Source organism: Macrobrachium nipponense, chromosome 9, assembly GCF_015104395.2.
Source record: "Macrobrachium nipponense isolate FS-2020 chromosome 9, ASM1510439v2, whole genome shotgun sequence".
NCBI classification, from domain to species: domain Eukaryota; kingdom Metazoa; phylum Arthropoda; class Malacostraca; order Decapoda; family Palaemonidae; genus Macrobrachium; species Macrobrachium nipponense.
The window spans coordinates 69,707,805-69,732,816 of NC_061110.1; the positions used below are offsets into that span (position 1 = coordinate 69,707,805).

The following is a 25,012-nucleotide window of genomic DNA, read 5'->3' on the forward strand; positions in this document are numbered from 1 at the left end:
ATTTTATTCCCATTTCATGTATAGTAAGCAAGCAATAGATATTGTTGTTTTGTATTGTGCATAACAGAATCTTGTTTATTTTTTGCAAGTGGATACCTTGTGTAGGTAATTAGTTCTCAAGTTGAGTGGTACTTCATGGTCGGGTTATGGTTTAAGATTTGTTTGTTGTGGTGAATACAGTTCTTGTGTTTCTTTTATGCTTTTACTTGGCTTACCCAGTCAGTAATTACATAGCTATGGTTTTCCATGTTAGACAGCCTAAATTTAAATTTCGCAGGTACGGCTTCGATTGCTCAGTGTAGGTATACTGTGCTGCCCCCTAACGGCAATACTATTAGGAACGACTTGGCTAATCACCTCATTCTGTTTTCTGCCGTGCTCGACTAAATATTGATTGCATACAGCAGCTTGTTCTTATTTTCTGGTTACACAACCACTGGAATGCATATGTCGTAGCCTTCAAGCAGGAGGAGTCTTGTCTTTTTCTTATTTGTTATTATTTTAATTTAGATTATCATCAAGCTGGCTATTTGCAGTTGCAGGGCATAGTTTTGTCTTGAAAATAATTCTTGGATGTTACACAATCCTTTTAGGCCAAAACTTTTGCATATTTTATTTGCTTACTGGGCTTACGCTATGTGCAAGTCGCCAGTTAATAATTACCCTAAAAGTACGGTAGTTCATGAATGTAATGCCATTCAATTCGGCCAAATATTTTAACATTCATGATTTGTTTCGTGCACGGTATTTGCAAGCCAGTAAATAATACCTTAAAAGTAATTTTCAAATGTTACACCATCCCTTTAAGCCAAAACATTTGCTTTTAGGATTTGTTTACCGCCCATAGGCTGTTCACAAGCCGCTGGTAAATGATTATCCTAAAGTAATTCTTGAATGTTACACCTTCCATTTAGACCAAATCTTTATCATTTATGATTTGTTTACCGGCCGTAGGCTATGTGCAAGTCGCCAGTTAGTAATTACCTTGAAAGTACTTTTGAATGCTGCATCAAGCTGCTGGTAAATAATTACTATGCATAAAGTAATTTGTGAATGTCAAGACATTATTTTAGGCCAAATGTTTGCAATTAGGCCAAAATATTTTGAATTGTTCACCGAGCCTAAGATACTCAACACACTTTTGTAGAGAACTGAAAAGTGTGGGGGTTGAAACGTAGTAATGAGAGAATGGTGTTACTGTTTGACTGCAGTGGGCTTTAAGCGGAAACGTTCTCGTCAGTCAAGTATTGACTACCGGTTCTTGCTTTGGCAGTACTTTGCAACATTACAGAGAAGGTTTGCATGGGCTTGGCATATGGAGGTTTATTTTCTTGATGTCATGTAGTAGTGAACACTCCGTATCTTTAGTTCCTAGTTTCCAGTTCGCATGGAGGTACAGACTGGAGTGGAGGCCGCCTGCCTCAACTAGTGGTGCACGTAATTGGTTACCTGATTCAATTACTTTGATTTATTCCTGAAAAGTCTAGTACTAATGATTTCTTTTTGTGTAATCGATTATTTGTAAATAATACATTTTTCTCTTTTATCACTAATTAGAGAATAAAACAAGTTTCCTACAACATTAAAGTCAGCTTTGCATTGATACTTTAATGCTAAAACTACTTTATGATATAAATTTATCTTTTATTTTAGAAGGTACAGATACATTTATGTTATTTGAAAAATACATTCATGTTTGAATATATGAAATGCTAATATTATTTATACATATTATACATGTTTCTATGCCTAGATGCTAGAAATTGGTATAAAGATGTAAAAAGTAGTTGGTAATTGATTACTTATTATTATTTTTCATGAAAGTAAAATATAATGGAGATTACCAGAAATCAATAAGGCACTTGCCACAGCTTCCACACACAACCATGCACACAAGAGTGCCTGCCAACTACTACCATCTGCCTCCTGCCCATAGAGCATCAATCACTATAGTGGCGATCTCCCTGCCGAGTGTGTGACCACGGGCAGCCATATTGAAAGGTCTTGGTTCAGCTCATAGTACAGTCAACTCTCGTTATCTGCGCCTAATTAGTTTCCGAAAATGGTTGTGGATATCAAAATTGCGGTTATGAAACATATTTCCCATAAGAGTTTATTGTAAACCATGTAATGTAGACCTAACACCAAAGTTTTATTTATACATTACCTAAATGCACTGTACTGAACTTGAAATGAATATGTACAGGTATTCCCCTACTGATGATTGGGTTAGGTTCCAAAAAATCCATCGTTTGTTGAAAAAATTGTATCTCGAATATAGCCTAGCCTACAGTAGGGTAATTAGTACCATCTTCACATATATACCTAGCCTACACTACACAATATATGTAGTTACTCTATGCATATATGGTATAGTAATTATTTATATCAGTTAATTCTCTCAGTTCAATGTATATTGATTAATAATAATTCAGTAGAAAGAGAAATTGAATAAAATTAACAGGAGTTAGTCTTGCGTACACTATGATAATCGAATGCATATACAGTAGCCTAGTCTATAGTACATTTACTCAATTATTATTGGCTAATTCTGGAAGTTCAGTGTATTCTGACGTATGATAATTCAGTACAGAAAGAAATTTAACACGAAACGAGAATCAGATCCTATAATAATTCAGTAAAAAAAGAAATTGAACAAGAAACGAGAATCGGATTCGGTCCGACTTCGGCATAATTGAACGGTGTTAGGCTTGCTGATAGCTATGTATAATTATAAAATACAGATGCAATAAATATGCATCTTTTCCATGAAGTTTTTCAAAGTTATACATTATGTACTTCGCTTTATCCAGTAATATTGTATTTATCCTCATATTATCGTATTATAAAATACTAACATGAACATTCTCAGCGAATGTTCTTGGTTCTAGTTAGCATAAATGAATATCCAGATACTTTACTTATATGGAACAAAGTCATTTTTTGGCCATTGTAGGATTGTACCGAAAATCACTGATTAAACTGAGCGAAATTATTACACTCTATCACGCACTAGTCTAAAAACTGGAATGTTAGAAGCGCTCGGATCGTGGGAGAGCGGGGTAGTGGCGGCGAGAGAGGAAGTATTGCCGATATAACGGCCCACCTTTAGAGGGGGATTTTGGAAAGGGAATCTCTAATTGGCAGAAGACCTGTGAATAGTGGCTTCCACTTGCCTTGTTCTTTATACACGACATCCTTAGGGTGCTCACCCAAGGGTAGTAACCTCAGCATACCATGCTAGCTTTTTTCTCTAGTATATTTAGAACATATTTATACTAGAAAAGGCAAAGCAGGAACCTTTTCACCGGCCGACACAGGTCTTTCCCCAGAAATAGATTTTTCCTTCATCAAAATCCCTTTTTTCGCTAATAGACTGCGTAAAAATCCAGCGATTCTGTTCGTATTTTCTCGTTTTCATCGTAAAATGAGCTTTCCGTTATTTATCTTTTATTGATGTGTAAACAACAGTGAAATGTGCTCTTTGAATCATGCCCAGTAGTTTTGATTAAAATAATTTTCTCTCAGTTTTATCTACGGTTGTGTTTGAATTCAGTCAAAGTTTGGGAGTTTTATCCATGCCTGAATATTATTTTATCAGCTTCAGCTACAACTTGCAGTTTAAATTTAACAATATATTGCCTTGAAGATCTCACAGAAAGTAAAATTATTACATAAAATTATATTAGTCCTATTCTACATAACATCATTTATATCATAACTACGGTAATTGTTTACTATCGTACGATGGTTGAAATACAAGCGAAACGGATGTTGTTGTTATCGGATTCGGTTGTACTTAGCAAAAAATTTTTGTTCTTGTTTGGTTGTTTATGGCTGTACGCATTTATGCAATGGGTATAACATTAAGACAATACTATCATCACTCTCTTGAACTTTTTTTTTAACTTAATTAACTTATAAGATGGCATAAGGATATGGAGGTAAAGAAGTTAGGTGATTGTAGTTTGGTGTCTCTTATGTTTAATATTTAATAATTTGGCGGGATAATTCATAAACAAAATACACAGAGCATTATTGAAGCACCGGGCATTTAAAAAATGCTCACACAAAGTTTTGAGCGCAATTTTTGGGTTTTGAATCGTGCTGTTTAGAAATTTTTTGAAATACAAAAATTTATAGACTCGCGTTGTTCAGCGATTTTTTGTGTCTATGAAATTTATTTTAATTTACCGATTATCAAATGCAGATAAGGAGAGTTTACTGAACTATACTTTATTACTATTATTATTTTTATCGTTTTTACTCTTATTATTATCTTATTACTAAAGCCAGTCCATGGTTATCGGATTCAGTTAACCACAAGTTTTTCAGTTACAAGACAAATGTGATGTAACTGATTCCAAAATAAAAAAGTTCATTAATGTTGTCCAGTGGAACTGTTGGTGGACAAAGAGCCTAATGTCATAGTATCACAAGTCAAGGTGCTTGTCCATGAACTTGGAGCTCTTTCAAATTCTGTGCTGTTGAATGGATAATCATGATACTAATGCTGATAATGCCAGACATGTGGAGGTGGCATAGAAAATTTGCCAGCTTTTATGTCATGTATATGTGACACATAGGTTAGGCTTAAACTCTTGTATCATGTGGTAGCAATGGGACAGCATGTTTGTGTGGGTAGGGTTTCTATCTATGTGGGCTCTTATCAAATTAACCATCTTTTCATTTACCCATTATAGCATTCTTATGTAAATTGTGCCTCACTTTAGGATAAGTGCTGTCCTCTGTACTTCAGTCACTCTTGGCAGTCCCCATAGTTGTACAAGTGTTCAACCAGCTGCATTTGCAGATGGATAGGAAGCAGAAGGGTCGACACAATGTATATGCTAAGTTTTATTAACTGTCATGGGGATTTACTAGAATCAAGTAGTGTATTTTGAGATTTTAGTAGAACAATTCTTGTCTAACTTTGAGGTTCAGGATAATTACATATGAAGGGTGTGTATGGGATTTAGAATTTTTTAAGCATAATAGATTTTAATATAAAAACCTGTTAGTGATAAGGCCAGTTTGTGCCATCCCAACCGCATTAATTTTTTTCATCTCGTTGATTAGGTTACAGGAATAATGATGGTTATTACTGCTTGAAATCCTTGATTATACCTATCCATGTGGTTGTTACTGGGTGACTGCTGTCTTTTTTTCTATTTTTCAAGAGACTGAAATGGTTTGCAATGATTTCATAGCACCCAAAAAGGGCTATTTAATAGTGATTTGTAAAGAAATATTTAAGTAAAAGAAAATTATATCTTTTAAAACTGTCTTAGATTTGCTTTGGCTAGATGCTTTACTTTTTATGATCCGATAAGATATTAAGAACAGAAGAGACTGCAATAAATGCTTCTGGGATGGTATTTTTTAATGATAATCTTTATTATTGGCATTCAAATGCACATCATCAAAAAGTGGTATTCTAGAATCCTGGGACAACTATTGATAGTATATTTTTTGTTGCAGGCAATCTTGATTTGTGGTAATGATGAGCAGAAAGCAAGATATTTGCCATCGGTTGCCTCTGGAGAAAAAATTGCTTGTTTTTGCCTCACAGAACCTACTAGTGGATCTGATGCAGGGTCAATTAGAAGTAGAGCTGTACTTTCTGAAGATGGTTCTCATTACATATTGAATGGATCAAAGATCTGGATAAGCAATGGTGGAATGGCAGAGATTTTCACCGTGTTTGCTCAGACTGAAGTTGTAGACAAAAAGACAGGTAAGGATAGAATTGTACTGTACAGTTTAAAAAAAAAAATAATGGAATATGGTGTAATAACACTTAAACCTTGTAACTTTTGCAAAGTATGGGGAAACAAGATCTTTAATTTATAGTTCCATTAGCTTTATAGCTGCAATATCTTGATATATATTGTAAACAATAAAAGTGAATGAAGTGACAGATTTTTAAGAAATGGTGTTTTTAAGAAATGGTGTGTACAAGGTATGGTTAGGTACTTAAATAATTTAACCATGAAATAATCTTGTGTAAATACTATTCAAGTATTTGTTGTATAGGCAAGTTCAGAGTGTATGTTATATTGCAATCTATATGAACTGGCAAGAAGAATTAAATCTTACTCTGCATGTGAGAATTATACTAAGATGAGTTTTCAAAAGTTGGACAGTCACATGTAAAGAGATCAAAGGATATAGGGATAAATTATGGATAAAGTATAAGGCAGAAAGCAATGTACTTCAGAATTAAAGTGACACTACAAAGAACCTGAAGAGCAAGTATGCAACTTCTGCATATTTGTGACTGAACATGCTTAAGTGCCCCTCTTCAAGGAAGTGCCCAGAATGAGACAGGAGAACAATGAACCATGGTCGGGTCTTGGACCTGCATATCCATGAAAGTTAAACCCAAGACATATCAATTATGTATCCTCATGCAAAGAACCCAGATCTGAAGTCACTCTTGTGGTGGAGACTTAATTTAGAACTTACATATCCAAGGTGGAGGGGACTAGGGCCATTGAAATAAGCATAATTTAGTAGGAAGAAACCATTGCATAAGGCAAGATGTTACCAAGCATAAAACTGAGCTCCCAAGATACTGTTGGAAGTAGAGGCACAGGGATACACTATTTAGATAAGAACATTTGCTATGCCAAAGACAAATAAGGAGAGTTGATAAGTTTAAGTATTTGGGATCTTTTGTTAACGCTGGAGGAAGTATGGAAGAAGAAGTAAAACATCGGGTACAGGCAGGCTGGAACAACTGGAGAGCGGCCTCGGGAGTTCTTTGTGACAAAAGAGTGCCGCTTAGGTTAAAAGGAAAATTTCACAAGACGGTGGTAAGAACAGCAATGCTGTATGGTACGGAAACAGCAAGCATGAGAAAAGCAGAGCAGAAGAAGATGGATGTGGCAGAAATGAGAATGCTTAGGTGGATGTCTGGGGTAACAAGAGTGGATAGGATCAGAAATGACTACATAAGGGGGTCAACTAAGGTGGTGGAAGTATCAAAGAAAGTGCAGGAGGGGAGGCTGAGATGGTATGGACACCTGTTGAGGAGAGATGAGGACCACGCTGGGAGACATACTATGGCGGTGGAGGTGCAAGGAAGAAGAAAAAGAGGGAGACCAAGAAAGAGATGGAAGGACTGTGTGAGAGGAGACTTAAATGAGAAGGGAATTGATGAGGCAGAAGCACAAGATAGAAATAGATGGAAACGGCTCATCCGAAACGGCGACCCCATATAAAAATGGGAACAAGCTGGGAAGAAGAAGAAGAAGATTTGCTATGCCAAAGACCATAAGACACTAGCCCTTTCTTGAAATGGATAAAAAGACTGTGAATCACTGTTACTTGTATTAATCTAATTAGTTTTTGAAAATTGGTTATTAGGTAAATAATTTAATTATACTACAAAACAAATAAGCATACATAAGTAAGATCATAAAATGTAAGGTCATAAAATGTAGTAGTAACCTTAAAAATGTATACTACGTATACTAACACTTCCAGACAAAACAGAGGGAGAGAGTTACCACTATGACATACATATCTTGTAGAGAGAGAGAGAGAGAGAGAGAGAGAGAGAGAGAGAGAGAGAGAGAGAGAGAGAGAGAGAGAGGTGGCAACACAACACACTCGCTCTTCTTCCTGTCACATTACTACTTGATATATTTGATTGCTGTGGACCTCAGCTTAGTACCTGGATGTAAAACGAAAGATGCAGGAAGACTGGGATTTTCTTCATTCTTACAAAATTTTTTCATTTATAAACAAAAATATAAATAATTCACTATAGTATTTTCTTTACTGAATCGATATTATTGCTGTTTATGTTAATATTGATATTTGAAAATTAGTAAATCATTTATATGTCATACAAACAACATGATAGAGAGAGAGAGAGAGAGAGAGAGAGAGAGAGTTATTATTTAAAAGAGTGTAATGGAAAGATTATTGTATTTCTTTAAAATACTATCACATATGAATTTAGTAATTACAGTTATTATTATTTTTATTGTATTTCTTTAAAATACTATCACATATGAATTTTGTAATTACAGTTATATTATTATTACTATTTTTTTTTTTATTTATTTTATTTTTGGTCTATTTTATTTTTGGTCTATCACAGTCCTCCAATTCGACTGGGTGGTATTTATAGTGTGGGGTTCCAGGTCGCATCCTGCCTCCTTAGGAGTCCATCACTTTTCTTACTATGTGCGCCGTTTCTAGGATCACACTCTTCTGCATGAGTCTTGGAGCTACTTCAGCCTCTAGTTTTTCCAGATTCCTTTTCAGGATCTTGGGATTGTGCCTAGTGTTCTTATGATTATGGGTACACAGTTTCTACTGAATCACTTCATCAGGAAGACATGGTTCAAGATGGAGACCCTACATTCAGTGTTGGCAGCTGTGAGGGAAGGCGACTTCATGCTGTCAATAGACTTAGGGACGCATACTTCCAGATCCCTATTCATCTGATGTCCAGGAAGTTCCTTCGCTTCTCTCTCGGGGACAAGGTCTTCGAGTTCAAAGTCCTGTGCTTCGGGCTGACCACAGCCCCTCAAGTGTTCACAAAGGTCTTCTCTCTCACATCAAGTTGGGCCCATGTTCAGGGGATCCGTTTGCTGAGGTACCTCCGCGCCTCAGTGGCGTGGTTGGTATAGTGTTGGTGTTCCACCTCGGTCGCAAGTTCTTGGCCATTCCATTTAGTAGTGAGAGATGTGTATTTCTGGTGATAGAAGTTCACTCTCGATGTGGTTTGGAAGTCACATAAAGCCATTGGTCCCATTGCTGAATAACCACTGATTCCATGCAACGTAAAAACACCATACAAAAAAAAAAACAAAAAACAAACTAACAATCGATGATTGGTTGGTCTTGGCAGGTTCCAGGGAAAAGCTGCTGCAGGACAGAGATTGTCTGCTTCAGTTTAGTCTGGAACTGGGCATCGTGGTCAACCACGAAAAGTCAAAACTCGTACCCAGTCAAAGGATTCTCTACCTGGCCATGGTCATCGATATGGTGGTTGCAAGAGTTTTCCCTTTGGATCAGAGGTTAGAGAAGTTGCAAGTGGTGGCGTGCGACTTCCTCTCGGAACCACATCAGTCAGCTCATCAGTGGCAGGTTCTTCTGGGAGTTTTGTCTTTACTGGAGAAGCTGGTCCCTCATGGGCGTCTTCATCTTCGGTTTTTACAATGGAGACTGGGGGAATTCTGGTCTCCGGCTGGGGACTCACCCCTGTTAAAGGTTCCTGTCTCTGGAAGTGAGAGAAGACCTTCGTTGTTGGTTGGACGACCGAAATCTTTTGAAGGGTGCCCCTCTGTGTTCTCTCCCACCGGACTTCCTTCTGTTTTCACATGCCTCCCTTGCAGGTTGGGGGGCTCATTTAGGTGACCTCATTGCCTTAGGCATTTGGAGTTTAGAAGACAAACAGCAGCATATCAATGTCTTTGAGTTGAAGGCAGCCTTCCTGGGTCTGAAGGAGTTTTGGGAGACAGTAGAGGGTCATTCTGTCGTTCTCATGTCGGACAACACCACGGTGTTCGCCTATGTGAACAAGCAGGGAGGCCTGGTTTCACATCAACTTCATGCCTTGACCGTCGAGGTTCACCAGTGGGTGGTCAGCAATTCGGTAGAGCTCTCAGCCAGGTATATCCTGGGCAAACAGAATGTGGTCGCAGTCGTCTGGATCAGATCATAGACAAAGAGTGGTCCCTTCATCAAGTAGTAGCAGACAAGCTCTTCCAGGTTTGGGAGAGACCCATGCTGGACCTTTTTGGGACTCAGTTCAACAGTAAAACTAAAGATATTCTGTTCAGTGGTTCCAGATCCTTTAGCGTTAGCGGAGGACACATTCCAACAACACTGGGACAACCTGGAGGTGTATGCTTGACAAGCTGGTGTTAGGGCTTGGCAGCAGTTTGGATTGGAAAAGTGGGTAGTAGATGTAGTAGACTTCACCTCCACTCCTTACAGTGGAGGCTGAAGAAGTTTTGGTCCCCAGTGATAGGTTCTCCATTCTTCCAGAACCCTCTCTTACAGGAGATGAGACAGGATTTGGCCTGGTGTTTTGATGACAAGAATTTGACAACAGGGATGCCTTTTCATGCTCCTCTTCCAGAGATCCTTCTCTTTTTGGATGCCTCGATTGATAGGTGGGCGACTCATATGGAAGATCTGACTTTGGGGATTTGGAGCACAGAAGAAAAACATCACATTGATGTTCTGGAACTGAAAGCAGCCTTTTTAGCCCTTCTGGACTTTCAGGGTGAGGTAGCAGGTCATTCTGTATTAGTGATATCCGACAACACCAGGATGGTGGAATACAAAAGCAAACAAGGGGGCTAGTTTCTCACCATCTTCACAGATTGACAGCCCAGTTACATCAATGGGTAAAAGACCACACTGTGGTTCTGTCAGCCAGGTATGTTCCAGGCAAAAAGACCATTGTGGCATATGAACGGAAACGGAATCAAGTCTTGGGAACAGAGTGGTCATTACACCATGAGGTAGTGGAATGGCTGTTTCTCCTCTGGGGAACTCCGGTGGTAGATCTGTTTGCCACCCATTTCAACAGTTCTGGACCCTTCGGCAGTGGCAGAGGGATGCCCTTCAATGTCCATGGGACAACCTGGATGTTTACACCTTTCCTCCCTTTTGTCTGATTCGTCAGGTGATCAAAAGGGTATTGACCTGGAACCTGAATGACTTTGGTGGCTCCCTTGTGATCTCAAGCCGAGCGGTATCCCAACCATTTGACTCTCCTCATGGAAGTTCCAAGTGAGATTCCTCCTTGGCACAAGCTTCTTTGCCAGGCCCTTGTCGAAAGATATCATCATTCTGTCAAGTCCCTATCTCTTCTTGGTTGGAGACTATCCAGTACAGGCAGTCCATGGTTATTGGCAGACTTGGTCAATGGCAACCTGGTTTTATGGCACTTGTCTAGTATCATAAAATCGGTGATTTATGGCACCATAATGTGCTGAGTTCTGGTTATTGTTGCTGGAGTTATGGTGCCATAACATACTTAACAGGGGTGCCATTAACCAGTTATCAACGCCATAAGCACCACAAATTGCAGAGTTTTGGTTAATGGCGGTTTTTGCTGATAACTGGAGACGAGACCTCCTGTATCTCCTCCAAGCAAGAGGCTTTTCTTGCAGGCAGCATCAGAGATGTCTGGCTATCTCAGGAAATTGTCAACAGCCTTGTATCAAGAGAAATGGGCTGTCTATTGTGATTGGGGTCATCAGTGAGGTTTCTCTCTGGTCTGAACTTCTATTCAACAGATAGCGGACTTCCTCATCTTCCTTTGTAGAGAGAGGTTCCATTCTGTATCGGCTGTTAAGGAATATAGGACTGCTTTAGGGCTAGTTCTTTGTCTGAAAGGAGTGGATTTCTATTCCTCATGGGAGATCTCAATCCTCTTACGAAGCTTTGAGCAATCCTGTCCAGATAAGGAGCTTAAACCTCCTAACTGGGATTTGGCGGTGGTTCTTAGCTGCCATACTTGCATCCCATATGAGCCTTTACGGGCTTCTTTTGGATAGGTTTTTAACCCTCAGGACTGTATTTTTACTTGCCTTAGCATTAACCAAAAGAGTGGGTGAACATCATGGCCTCTGTTTTGAAGCAAAATACTCAAGGGGCTGGAATTTAGTGTGTTTTGAATTTGTCCTGGAATTTGTGGCTAAGACTCCAAATCCATCAGTTCCTAATCAGAGATTCAAGCCCTTTTTGGTTCTGTCTCTTGCAGATTTTGTAGGTAATGATACCAGTGAGATACTCTTTATGTCCAGTTTGGGCCATATGCTACTATCTAAAAAGAACTTGATACCTCAGACCTAGGTGTTGAAGGCTTTTTGTTAGTATGGGCTGGGACAAGGAAGTAGTGTCCAAGAATACCATCTCGTGGCTAAGTGAGGTTATTAGAATCGCATACACTTCTAATCTAGATGACAGTTCAGTATGACCTAAAGCTTATGATGTGCATGATGTGAGGGGTTTCAGCCTCTCCATTGCTTTTAAAAAGAATCTATCAGTTCAAAGAGTGTTAAAGGCTGATACTACTTGGAATTGTCAGACCACCTTTACCACCTCCTACCAGAGGGATGTCACACAAGTCCTTGGACACTTTTTCCTTGGGTTTGGTGGTGGCTACCCAAGTTGTATAAATTGACAAGTGCTCCATGTAGGCAAATTGTATCTACTATGAGATTCAGGGTCTCTGTAACACGGTTTTTTGGACTTTGCTCCTTGTCAAAGCATCGGATGTAGCTGAAAGTTGACATATGTATATTTTACAACCACACACAAATTTTGTCAGCATATCAATAACCTAAACCCGATAGTTTTAATTTTTATAGAGTAAAAATGATCTAGCCGACGCCATGGCCAATGATTACGAGCCAAGAGTCGAAAAACATTCATTACGTAAGCAAGGTAAACAAACACCTTTTTACTAAATGTTGCCCCGCCCATCCACCATACAGAAACTCCATCGGCTCTGAAACCCAAAGACTTTATGAATGGCGGAACGATACATAGATGTGGGTGGGGTATCAGTGCTAGTGTAGTAATACTACTGTAGCAGTAGTGCCGCAACAGTATAGCAGTAATATACATGAATTAAACGTTTAGGCCAACTGCTGGGATCCTTGAGGATCATTTAGCACTTCTTACAACTACTCAAGAAATTAGTTTTTATAGTCAGAAGTTAAATTTTCTAATCCAACAATGCCCATGGTAGCCTTCAGTGTTATCCTGAATTATAACGAGGCAAAAGTGGGTGGAGCCTCATGAAGTCATCATTCTGACGATAATTATTGGTGAAGGTTTAAAGCCAATATACGGTACCAGCAATTTTTTTTCAGTAAATAGGTAGATAGCCAATAAATAAAAATTGCTTGACATTGGGTATACCAGTTATCAAATCAAGCTTGTCTACTATGTTTTTGATAATTACCAACTATTCCCTACATCTTGTCAATCTGATTGTGACCTATAAAGTAGACTGTAATTTCTTTGGAAACTTATTTTGGGAGTTAGACTAATAATCGAAGTGTTTTTGTATTTATTAACACATTTCGTTGGTTTGTTCATTATGACATTTATCAGTGGAGAGGTTCCAGAGTTCATAAAGGTGTACTGCTTTGCTTGTATTTAAATTTGTATGTCATTGTTGCCAGAGGTTTAGCCTTCGTTACGTATAGCCAATCATCCATCGAGAAAGAGGGAAGAATGCTGTCATAAGTTACGTAACGAGTGCGTTCGAAACCTTTTCTCTGAGTAAGTTGGCCCGTCTTCAATAAAAGTCACTTTTACATTATAAGTACCAAATTTATTCAACCTACGTAGTGCAGAATACACTCAAAATTTATGTGTTGATATAATATGTATTCTGAGTAAGCGTTATATTTATGAAATGCATAGATAAAAAGTTATTGCGAAAAAACCGTGTTACAGAGGCCCTGAATCTCATAGTAGTCTAGACTATTAGTGTGAGAGAATGAATGGTCTTATTCCTTTATTCTTTGATGAACCATGTATTACTCCATCATACTGTGATCATATGATGTCAGATTTTTTCATATCTGGTTTCCAGCTTGCACAGAAGAATTTTCCCAATGTAAAGGCCGCAGGTTTGTATGTTGGGAAAAATATAAATTGATTAAAAAGTTGTGATATTTAAAAAAAAAATTATGCAGATATTTTTTATACTTGGCTCTGTAGTCAAAATATAAATTTAATTTGTACAAATTTTTTACTAATTTATTTTTTTATTTTAATTTATTTTTCTGATAGTTTGAAAATATCTTTCAATTTGCACCAGGTAACAAGAGAGACAAGGTGTCAGCATTTATTGTGGAACGTGCTTTTGGTGGAGTTTCTCATGGCGCTCCAGAGAAGAAAATGGGTATTAAAGCCTCAAATACTGCTGAGGTTTATTTCGAAGATGTTAAAATTCCCATTGAGAATGTTTTAGGTGAAGTTGGCTCAGGTTTTAAGGTTAGTCCTATTGTATATGTCTTGTGAGATAGTATTTTTATTTGATTTTAATCGTATATTCTAATTATTTTGATAATTTACTTTGAATGCTACACAGATACAAACCGGTTTCAGATCAGGTTTGGTCGTTGATGAGCGTTGTACATTCATGAAACTTCCAGATCAGATCAAGTACTTTCGGTTGGCAGACACCTGAAAGTTATGAACATGTTTTTTCCTGTGATTTTATGTTAATATAACACTTACATTTATGGTGTGTGCTGCATGATTTGAATATACATAATTGGAAGGTATGCTAAAAGCTCATGAATAATTTCATAGGTGGTTTTGAGACATGAAGTATAAATGAATGATGAATGAATGAAAATTTTTATGGCACTGGTAAAGGTGCTCAAGATTGAGACATTTTGGGTAATTAAAAAATCAGTACATAGTCTCTCTTCATTTTAATTTGAAGGCATTTTCTTTAGGGTTCATCCAGTGATTCATTTCCAGTTGTGTCTTGTCTGTATTAGATAGCATTTTAGATGTATCTTTTCCAAGTGCTTTGTAGATTGTAGTCTTTTCTAGGTGTCTCAGAGATTGTAGTCTTCACTAGTTGAAGTTCAGAATAGATCAGTGTTCAAAGTGCTATGCCTTAAGTAGGTGAATAGTGAATTCTCAAAGATTTGAGTCTAATGTACAGTGGTCCCCCTGTATTTGCGGGGGATGCGTACCAGACCACCCCCCCCCCCCCCCCCCACAGCCCCGTGAATAGCTTGAACCCACAAATACTTGGAACTCTCCTCTAAAAATGCATAAAACTGCCTATCTTGAACTTGTAAACACCAAATTATGTATCACTAAAATATACCATCCTACATCAAATATACATTAAAATACATCCTATTCCAGTACATACTAATCTTTGAAATATTGATAGTATTTCAAAGGAAATCTACCATTTTTAAGCACATTTTATTTTCAAGAATACATACGTACGTACTGTATGACTTGGTTACGTACAGGAATATAATCCAGTTCCCCTGTAAGTATTAAGTCAAGCACGTTTTCTTTCATGCAGTTACTATTTAAGTCATCCAGTTACAATTTTTTACACTAATACAGTATATGTAGATAGGGTACTCAGCAGTGATGATGATGAGTTAGACGTGTAGTCTGATGATTGTTGATGAAGATATGACTGCACAGCTAAGCAGAGGAGTTACATCTCCTTTGAAGGTGCCTCTTCACCTTCAGGAGGTGCTCTGGGAGGTACTAACTCAGGAGATTTGGGAGTCACTTCTTTAGGTGAATCAAGAGGCCCTACCTCAGGCAATTGGGGAAGCACTACTTCATGGGTATGGTGAGGCTTTGGAGGTTCCTTCTTCGTATGTGTAATGAACATGGTGATTGGCAGCTGCTGCTGTTGTTTCTTCATGGTGTTGAGTGCTTGTTTATAGGGTTCCGATGCCATATCAAGAATGTTGGAAAACTTTTATGAGTGTTCCATGTAAGGATCCCATTTTGAAACAAACTCCTGAACATCATTTATCATTCTCCAAAGTTAGGACAGGCATTCCAAAGTCAGGCCCTCCTGCTCCTGCTCCTCTCCTGAACTGGAGTGTCTTCTTCCTCGCTGGCAGACTTCATCAGGTCTTCCAAATCCTGGCTTGTCAGGGGGTCAGAGTGGGCATCAATGAGGGTATCCACTTCATCCTTGGTGATATCAAATGCTGGATTTCCTCAGGAGAGAAGCCCATATAATTATGGACACAGTCCAACCACAACTTACTCCAGCTTGCATTCAGGGTTTCCATCTTCATTTCCTTCAGCGACTGGTCGATGACAGACAGACATGTAGCAATCGTGAATTTACCCCAATAGTCTTTCAGCATAAATTTATTGTCACGGTCCATTGCATCAACAAGGTGCTGGAGGGAGCTCCCAGTGAAGAGTGCCTTGAAGGCACGGATCAAGCCCTGGTCCATAGGCTGGAGGATAGGTGGTGTTTGGAGGGAGGAACTCGAGCTGGACTCCTTTGTAATAGAGATTGAGAGGGTGGCTACAAGCATTGTCTACTATTAGCAAAACCTTGAATTCCATTATGGGGGAGTAATGATGATAGTTTAAATTTGACAATGTCTCCGAGGGTTGCGTGCGAGAGAGAGAGAGAGAGCGCAAAATTGGAGAAGGAATAAATGGGAGTGGTTTTGATGGTGGTCGTAAGCGTGTGTCTGTTGTGGCGATCGCGGAGTATGTCAGTGGCAGTAGTGTGTTACGAGTCATAAGAAGTAAGGAAGTCAGTGAAGTCATAGAGTTAGTTTGGCAGCAGTCTTATCCATTGATGGTCAATTGATGTGTGATTTGATTGATTATGATGTAAAGTTGTTGTGCATGTGTCTGTCTGGTTGTGATGAAGTTAAAGTGGTTGGTTGTGCATTTCAGTGTCTATGAGTTGGCGGTTGGGGACAGTGTTGGTGTTGGCGGTTTCTTGTGCTGGATTGAATTGTTGTATGGTGGTTATGTTGTTTCATGCTGTTGGTGTTTGTTTGCTCAGTGATTTGTCTGGTTGTTAAGTTGTTGTGTGGTTGTAGTTCTCAGTTGGTTGTTTTGTGTTGTGATTCTTGGCGGTGGTTGTGTCTCGACTAGCGTAGCCTAGTCTATATCCAGCGGACAGCACAGCCTAGCCCTGAGTATCTAGAGCCTGAGGTGAGTACATGTGTTTGTGTTTTGTGTGTTCTGCGGGTAAAAAGTAATGTAAAGGGAAAGTGTAGCTGTGGGAAATTTTGTCAGCCATTACAAAAAAGTAACCATGGGGAACTTGCTTTTTTTTTTTTTTTTACTTAGCTTTGATTCCGTCACAGTAATTTTTGGCGCCCGAACAGGGATTGCTGGTTTGGCAGCTGCAGGATGATTGACCTAGCCTAGTGTGTATGAGTGGTGAGAAAATTTAGGATGGAAGGATTGAGTGAGGTAGAGAGGTTGAAGGAGGAGCTGAGGTTGGTGCGGGAAGCTAAGGAAAGATTGGAAGTGGAGAATGAGAGGTTACGCGTAGTGTGTGAGGAGCTGAAGAACGAGTTAGAGGAAATGAGAGGAATACTAAGGAGTGCTTCATTAAATGTCCAGGATGTCATCTTTTCTAGAACAGGCCAGTTTTGTCATACTGAAGACCTGTTCTAGGTGTTATCCTTTCTCCTGAAGAATCATCTGGAAGGTCTCGGGATATTTAGCGGCCACCTCTTTGTCAGCTGATGCTTCTTTCTCATGTAGGGAAACACTTTTAAGTGGAATCTTTTCAGGAACCACTGGAACCATCCTTTGCTTGCCTGAAGACCTAGGGGAGCTTAGGATGGTTCCATATTTGGCTCTTCTTCCTCTTCAAGAGCTGGTTCATCAAAGTAGCAATTGATAGCTGCTGGTAGAGCCGTCACACTTTCTCGTGTATGATGTTGGAGTCAAGGGGCACATTCTTCTTATGGCAGTCCTTGATCCAGTACGCGAGTGCAGATTCCATTTTCACAATTGTTTTATCTCTCACTGTTGACACTGCCTTTGCTCTACCAAAGTATGTCAAGCTTACACTTTTTCAGATTTCACTTTTTTTTTATGTATCTCACTGTGTTCTTGTTCACATTGAATTGGCGGCCAACTATGGTGAAACTGATGCGCTCCTTCAACATATCGAGAACTTTCACCTTCTCATTGAGCCTCATGACAGTTTTCTTTCTTTTAAGCTCTTGACCAGAAGCCTTAGGAGCAGGGCACTTTTTAGGAGCCATTTTCGGCATAATTCACATGGATATTTGCTGATAGCTAAAACAGCTTTGCGATTACGTATGCGTATATCAGTAACTTTCTATGCAGTGAGGCTGATGAAGGAGAGATGTGCAATACCCACAATTCCATCTTCGCGAGATGGGACTCAGGTTTCAACCAATCAACGTCAAGTGTACAGCCAATGAGCAACGAGGAAAATGAATGCTGCTCTGCAGACGACAGCCAATAGCGTGTTGAGGATCATTTTGTCTGGGTACTGCTCTAAGTAGGCGTCATGGCAGCATAAGATATGTTTATCTGCAGAAAGTTAGCTTGGGTGAGACCATCTTTAAGAAAAACCAATTATGTTATAGAAATATTCTTGTGTTTACATTAACTTACCTATTACGTACAGAACTGTAATATTTGAAAATAAATATTTTTTCATCATAAAAAATATATTTAGTCACAAAATATACAGTAATACAGTAGTACCTCGAGATACGAAAGGCTCTACTTACGAAAAACTCGAGATACGAAAGCCAATGCGAAAAATTTTACTGCTCTACATACGAAAAGTTTTCAAGATACGAAAGGTTGTTGCTGTAAAGTCCCGAGATTCGCCCGGACCACCGAGAACAATTTTAAAACTCCCGCGCTGCCAACTGAGTAAACTCGCCACCATCCTCCCGCTCTCCCATTGGTTCCTGATGCTAGTCACCCCATAAGGTCCTGCTCTCCTATTGGTCAGCATCTACCCCTTGTGCTTTAAGTATTCTATTGGTAAAAGGATGCTGTAAATTGAAAAACTTATTCATGCAATACATTTAATAAAAAAAACATTAGGTAAAGATAGAATAAAGAATAGAAATGAATGGTATTTTTATACTGTTTGGTAGTTTCAGTAGTTGAAGAGAGATAATGAAAATTTATGGCTTACTGTGTAAAGTGATTGCTTGTCGATCGTTCGATACTCGTAAGTGCTGGATGTAAACAGACGTTTGGAAACTTTTTTTTGTTTGTTTATTATAGTTAATGGTTACTTAATAATTATTTGAAACGAGTACATGCAATACATTTAATAAAAAAATTGTGAATTAGATATCATAAAATATAAAATAAATCAGACTGCCAACAAATACGTATTTTTTAGAATTCTTCTTCTGTTTTATTATTACGTTACGTATACGTATGTTTCATTATAGCTGTCAGTAACTCGGTATCTCCATTAGGTAAAGATAGAATAAAGAATAGAAATGAATGGTTATTATACTGTTTGGTAGTTTCATTAGTTGAAGAGAGATACTAATGACAATTTATGGCTTACTGTGTGCTAGGAAAAATGATTGCTTGGCGCTCGTTCCATACTCGTAAGATGGGTAAGAGCTGAATGTAAACAATGGATTGGAAGGTTTGTTTTTTGTTTGTTTGTGTATTATAGTTAATGATTAATTAATAGTTATTTGAAATGAGTACATACTGATTATTTATACATTTTATTGGCATATTCTAAGCTTTTAGCTCTTAGGTTTAGATGTCAGAATCATAGACTAGGCTACAGTAGCAACCGCTAACATAGGCTAGGCTTATTGCTAAGGGACATATGCTAAAGTCCTAATATATGCAGTAAAAATGGGGTTGAACATTACATGCAGTTGAATATTACTCAAGTATGTACAGTATTTTGCCTTTTGGAGTCATATTTCTTCCGTTGGATCGGCGTTGTAACCCTAGAACATGCGTTTTAGGCCTGGAAATTTAATTTACTGGGGTGTTTTTGGAGGCCTTGGAACGGATTAGCCATTTTACATGTAAAAGGTGTTCCAAGATACGAAAAACTCATAATACGAAGGCCACCTCGGAACGGATTAATTTCGTATCTCGAGGTACTACTGTACCTCAATCTTATGCGATTTGAGTTGTGCGAATTCACAACACCTTAGGTCAAACTTTTTATTGGAACTTAACAAATTATCATACACGAGTATTTCACACACACGAACGTAGACGCACCATTTTCGAATCCTGGAGAAACCCTGCTAAGGGGGTTGTTCAAGTTTTTTACGTGATTTATAAGTTTTTAAGCTTTTATGTGTAAATTAAATAACATTAAATAATAAAAGTAATTCTCTCTCTCTCTCTCTCTCTCTCTCCTAAGAATCGTCTCTCTCCATCTCATGTCTCTCTCTCTCTCTCTCTCTCTCTCTCTCTCTCTCTCTCTCTCTCTCTCTCAGAGATGAGAGAATTATTATGGTACATGTAGTATGTACTATGTTTATTTATAATAATAATAATAATAATAATAACAATAATAATAATAATAATAATAATAATATGTGGTGCCGTGGAGGAGTGGGTTAGGTCGTCAATGGACTTAAGTCAAGTTAAGCAACATTGGGGCTGGCCATTCGTTGGGTGGGTGACCGCTCTCCTCGGCGTTGATTCCTTGGGAAAGGATCTTTACCATAATTTCCTCAGTCTACTCAGCTGTAAATGAGTACCTATCCCTGATGGGGTAGGGTCCAGGTATGGGTTAAATAGCAAAACTCAGCAATGATGGAAAGAAATGAAGGAATAAACGACAACGACGTAAATGGAACCTCTGGCAACAGAGGAGCTTCGTCCGGCAACCAGGTATTCAACCCAATTAAAGGGGAAGACGGTCAGGTACTTGGAGGTCGTCATCCAGCAACTGATCACCACGACAGTAATCAACAGCCTGAGATTGGAGCTACAGAAGAAAAAAGGAAGAAATGGACAAGAGAAGAAAATAAGGAAATATGGAGATGCTACATCAGAAGCAACCCGACGGAGAGAGGATATAGAAGAAGATTGGTCAACATCTGGAATGAGAGGAATAACACCCCCAAACAGAGCAGAGGCTGGCAGACCAAGTGAGGAACATAAAGAAAAAGAACTGGCTCTCCCCAACAGAAAGAGAAGAACTGGAAAGGGAAATGTCACTCGACAACGAATTACACGAAGACGAACTGAGAGACGATGCCACAGAAGACGACAGGGAGGATGAGGTATCAAACAACGACACACGAAGAAACACCGACGAAGTAACAGAGAGGACGGAATGGGTAGAAAAGATTAGACAATGGATGGAGCCAGATACAGAAAGAACAAAGATCCCCTCCATGAAAGCCTACAACACCAAGAAATTAAGGGAGAAAACAAGTGAAGTCAATGAAATAATTGGCATAATACACACCACCAGTATCACAGAAACAAATAACTTGACATATGCAGGAGCAAGATTAGTAGCAGAACTGATGGGGATTCGAACACCAACACCACCAGCACAACCAACCCAACAGAAACCAAAACAGCAACCTCCTTGGAAAAGGTGCCTGGAAAAGCAAATCATGGTGATGAGATCTGACTTGAGTAAACTGAAAGAGATGGCAGAAAAAAGGCTAAGAAGCAAGAAAACAAGGGAGGAACTCAACGAGAAATACAAAGTACAAGAGAGGGACTAAACAACACAATAGAAGATGTAAAACAGAGGCTTAAGGCCAAAGCACATAAGATCCAACGGTACACGAACAGGAATAAGGGATACCAACAGAACAAACTATTCGGAACCAACCAGAAAAGACTATACAGCCAACTAAGAGGGGATGACAACCACCCAGAAATTCCTGAAGCCGAACCAAGTAAGAGACTCTGGGAAAACATATGGAGCAATCTGGTATCACACAACAAACATGCAACATGGCTCCAGGAAGTCAAGGAAGAAGAAACAGGGAGAATAAAACAAAGATTCACAGAGATCACGACAGACACAGTCAGACACCAACTAAAGAAAATGCCAAACTGGAAAGCCCCAGGTCCCGATGAAGTCCATGGGTACTGGCTCAAAAACTTCAAGGCCCTACACCCACGAATAGCAGAACAACTCCAGCATTGTATTTCAAATCACCATGCACCAAAATGGATGACCACAGGAAGAACATCCTTAGTACAAAAGACAAGAGTAAGGGAAATATAGCCAGTAACTACAGGCCTATCACCTGCCTACCAATAATGTGGAAGTTACTAACAGGTATCATCAGTGAAAGGCTATACAACTACCTAGAGGAGACAAACACCATCCCCCACCAACAGAAAGGCTGCAGAAGGAAGTGTAGGGCCACAAAAGACCAGCTCCTGATAGACAAAATGGTAATGAAGAACAGTAAGAGAAGGAAAAACCAACCTAAGCATGGCATGGATAGACTATAAGAAAGCCTTCGACATGATACCACACACATGGCTAATAGAATGCCTGAAAATATATGGGGCAGAGGAAAACACCATCAGCTTCCTCAAAAATACAATGCGCAACTGGAATACAATACTTACAAGCACTGGAATAAGACTAGCAGAGGTTAACATCAGGAGAGGGATCTTCCAGGGCGACTCACTGTCCCCACTACTCATCGTAGTAGCCATGATTCCCATGACAAAAGTACTACAGAAGATGGATGCCGGGTACCAACTCAAGAAAAGAGGCAACAGAATCAACCATCTGATGTTCATGGACGACATCAAGCTGTATGGTAAGAGCATGAAGGAAATAGATACCCTAATCCAGACTGTAAGGATTGTATCTGGGGACATCAGGATGGAGTTTGGAATAGAAAAATGCGCCTTAGTCAACATACAAAAGGGCAAAGTAACGAGAACTGAAGGGATAAAGCTACCAGATGGGAGCAACATCAAACACATAGATGAGACAGGATACAAATACCTGGGAATAATGGAAGGAGGGGATATAAAACACCAAGAGATGAAGGACACAATCAGGAAAGAATATATGCAGAGACTCAAGGCGATACTCAAGTCAAAACTCAACGCCGGAAATATGATCAAAGCCATAAACACATGGGCAGTGCCAGTAATCAGATACAGCGCAGGAATAGTGGAATGGACGAAGGCAGAACTCCGCACCATAGATCAGAAAACCAGGAAACATATGACAATACACAAAGCACTACACCCAAGAGCAAATACGGACAGACTATACATAACACGAAAGAAGGAGGGAGAGGACTACTAGTATAGAGGACTGTGTCAACATCGAAAACAGAGCACTGGGGCAATATCTGAAAACCCAGTGAAGACGAGTGGCTAAAGAGTGCATGGGAAGAAGGACTAATAAAGTAGACGAAGACCCAGAAATATACAGAGACAGGAGAATGACAGACAGAACAGAGGACTGGCACAATAAACCAATGCACGGACAATACATGAGACAGACTAAAGAACTAGCCAGCGATGACACATGGCAATGGCTACAGAGGGGAGAGCTAAAGAAGGAAACTGAAGGAATGATAACAGCGGCACAAGATCAGGCCCTAAGAACCAGATATGTTCAAAGAACGATAGACGGAAATAACATCTCTCCCCATATGTAGGAAGTGTAATACGAAAAATGAAACCATAAGCCACATAGCAAGCGAATGCCCGGCACTTGCACAGAACCAGTACAAAAAGAGGCATGATTCAGTGGCAAAAGCCCTCCACTGGAGCCTGTGCAAGAAACATCAGCTACCTTGCAGTAATAAGTGGTCACGCAGCACCAACCTGAGGGAGTGATAGAAAACGATCAGGCAAAGATCCTCTGGGTGGGACTATGGTATCAGAACGGAAAGGGTGATACGTGCAAACAGACCAGACGTGACTTTGATTGACAAAGTCAAGAAGAAAGTATCACTCATTGATTTGTCGCAATACCATGGGACACCAGAGTTGAAGAGAAAGAGAGGGAAAAAATGGAAGTATCAAGATCTGAAAATAGAAATAAGAAGGATATGGGATATGCCAGTGGAAATCGTACCCATAATCATAGGAGCACTAGGCACGATCCCAAGATCCCTGAAAAGGAATCTAGAAAAACTAGAGGCTGAAGTAGCTCCAGGACTCATGCAGACAAGAGTGGGTGATCCCTAGAAGAAACGGCACACATAGTAAGGAGAGTGATGGACTCCTAAGGAGGCAGGATGCAACCCAGAACCCCACACTATAAATACCACCCAGTCGAATTGGAGGACTGTGATAGAGCAAAAAAAAAAAAAAATAAATAAAAAAATAATAATAATAATAATATAACTGTAATTACAAAATTCGTGATAGTATTTTAAAGAAATAGGGTACAGAAGAGAGAGCTATGTTGTACGTATGTACCCACTCCTATATTTTTACCAACCATTTATTTATTTTGTATGGTTAATGTATTAAGCTAACTTTTGAATGAAATTACAGTAACTTTAATTTCATTCAAAAGTTAGCTCAATATTTAAGGAGCATGATTAGGGTTATATTTACTGTTCAAACTAGAAGTAAGCATTTATTAGCATTTTTAGAGACCTTGCCAAACTTACGCGAAACTTCCCTTTGTGCAAGGGAGTCTGGAACGTAACCTCACATAGGTTTTGGGTATTACTGTACTTTAGTATGTAAGCATGAAAATACTTCGTATTTTAGATATGCTCTGCGTACTTATAGTATCATCTGAAAACACTGTACTATACATATTTATTGTACAGTGTTCCCCTCGTATTCGCAGGGGATGTGTACCAAACACCCCCGTGAATAGTTAAAACCACCACTAAAAATGCTTATAACTGCCTATCTTGAAAGTTCAGATACCAAATGTATATCTTTAATAACATCCTACTTCAAATATACCTAAAATTACTAACCTATTAAAGCATTAATCATTGAGGTTATATTATTAATATAATTTCAAAGTCCTCTTTTACCATTAAAAATATATACCTACAGCAAATAACAGAGAGAGAGAGAGAGCGATACCAATGAATGGCAACATCATATATCTGACCATCAAGAGTGAAATTATGAATTATTTCTGAGAGAGAGAGAGAGGTTATTGTTACTGTTTAATCTCATTAAACTTAATATTATTTGTAAACTAGTACTGTATATTATTATTTTACCATAAAATGTAGTAATGTCCTTAAAGATATACTTATACTACATACACTTCCAGCCCAAACAGAGGGCGAGAGTTACCACTAGGACATACTAGTATCTCGTGTGGCAGAGAGAGAGAGAGAGAGAGAGAGAGAGAGAGAGAGAGAGAGAGAGAGAGAGAGAGAGAGAGAGAGGCGGTTATCCTTATTTAAAAGAGTGAAATGGATAGATTATTGTACCTCTTTAAAATACTATCACATATGAATTTTGAATTTAGTTATATTACTATTATTATGCGAAAATATTAATAAACATACACATGTACCTTAGAAATTCTCTCATCTCAGTAAAAGAGAGA

At 38.9% G+C, this 25,012-nt stretch overlaps 1 protein-coding gene across 1 annotated transcript in view; it reads left to right on the forward strand.

The window, feature by feature from the left end:
• Nucleotides 1–25,012, forward strand: part of LOC135218542 (very long-chain specific acyl-CoA dehydrogenase, mitochondrial-like) — a 303,617-nt gene that overhangs the window by 194,582 nt on the left and 84,023 nt on the right. The window contains exons 4-5 of the mRNA XM_064254915.1: nucleotides 5,482–5,737; nucleotides 13,817–13,992. Of these exons, the coding sequence (XP_064110985.1) occupies nucleotides 5,482–5,737; nucleotides 13,817–13,992 (432 nt within the window). The remainder of the gene's footprint in view (nucleotides 1–5,481; nucleotides 5,738–13,816; nucleotides 13,993–25,012) is intronic.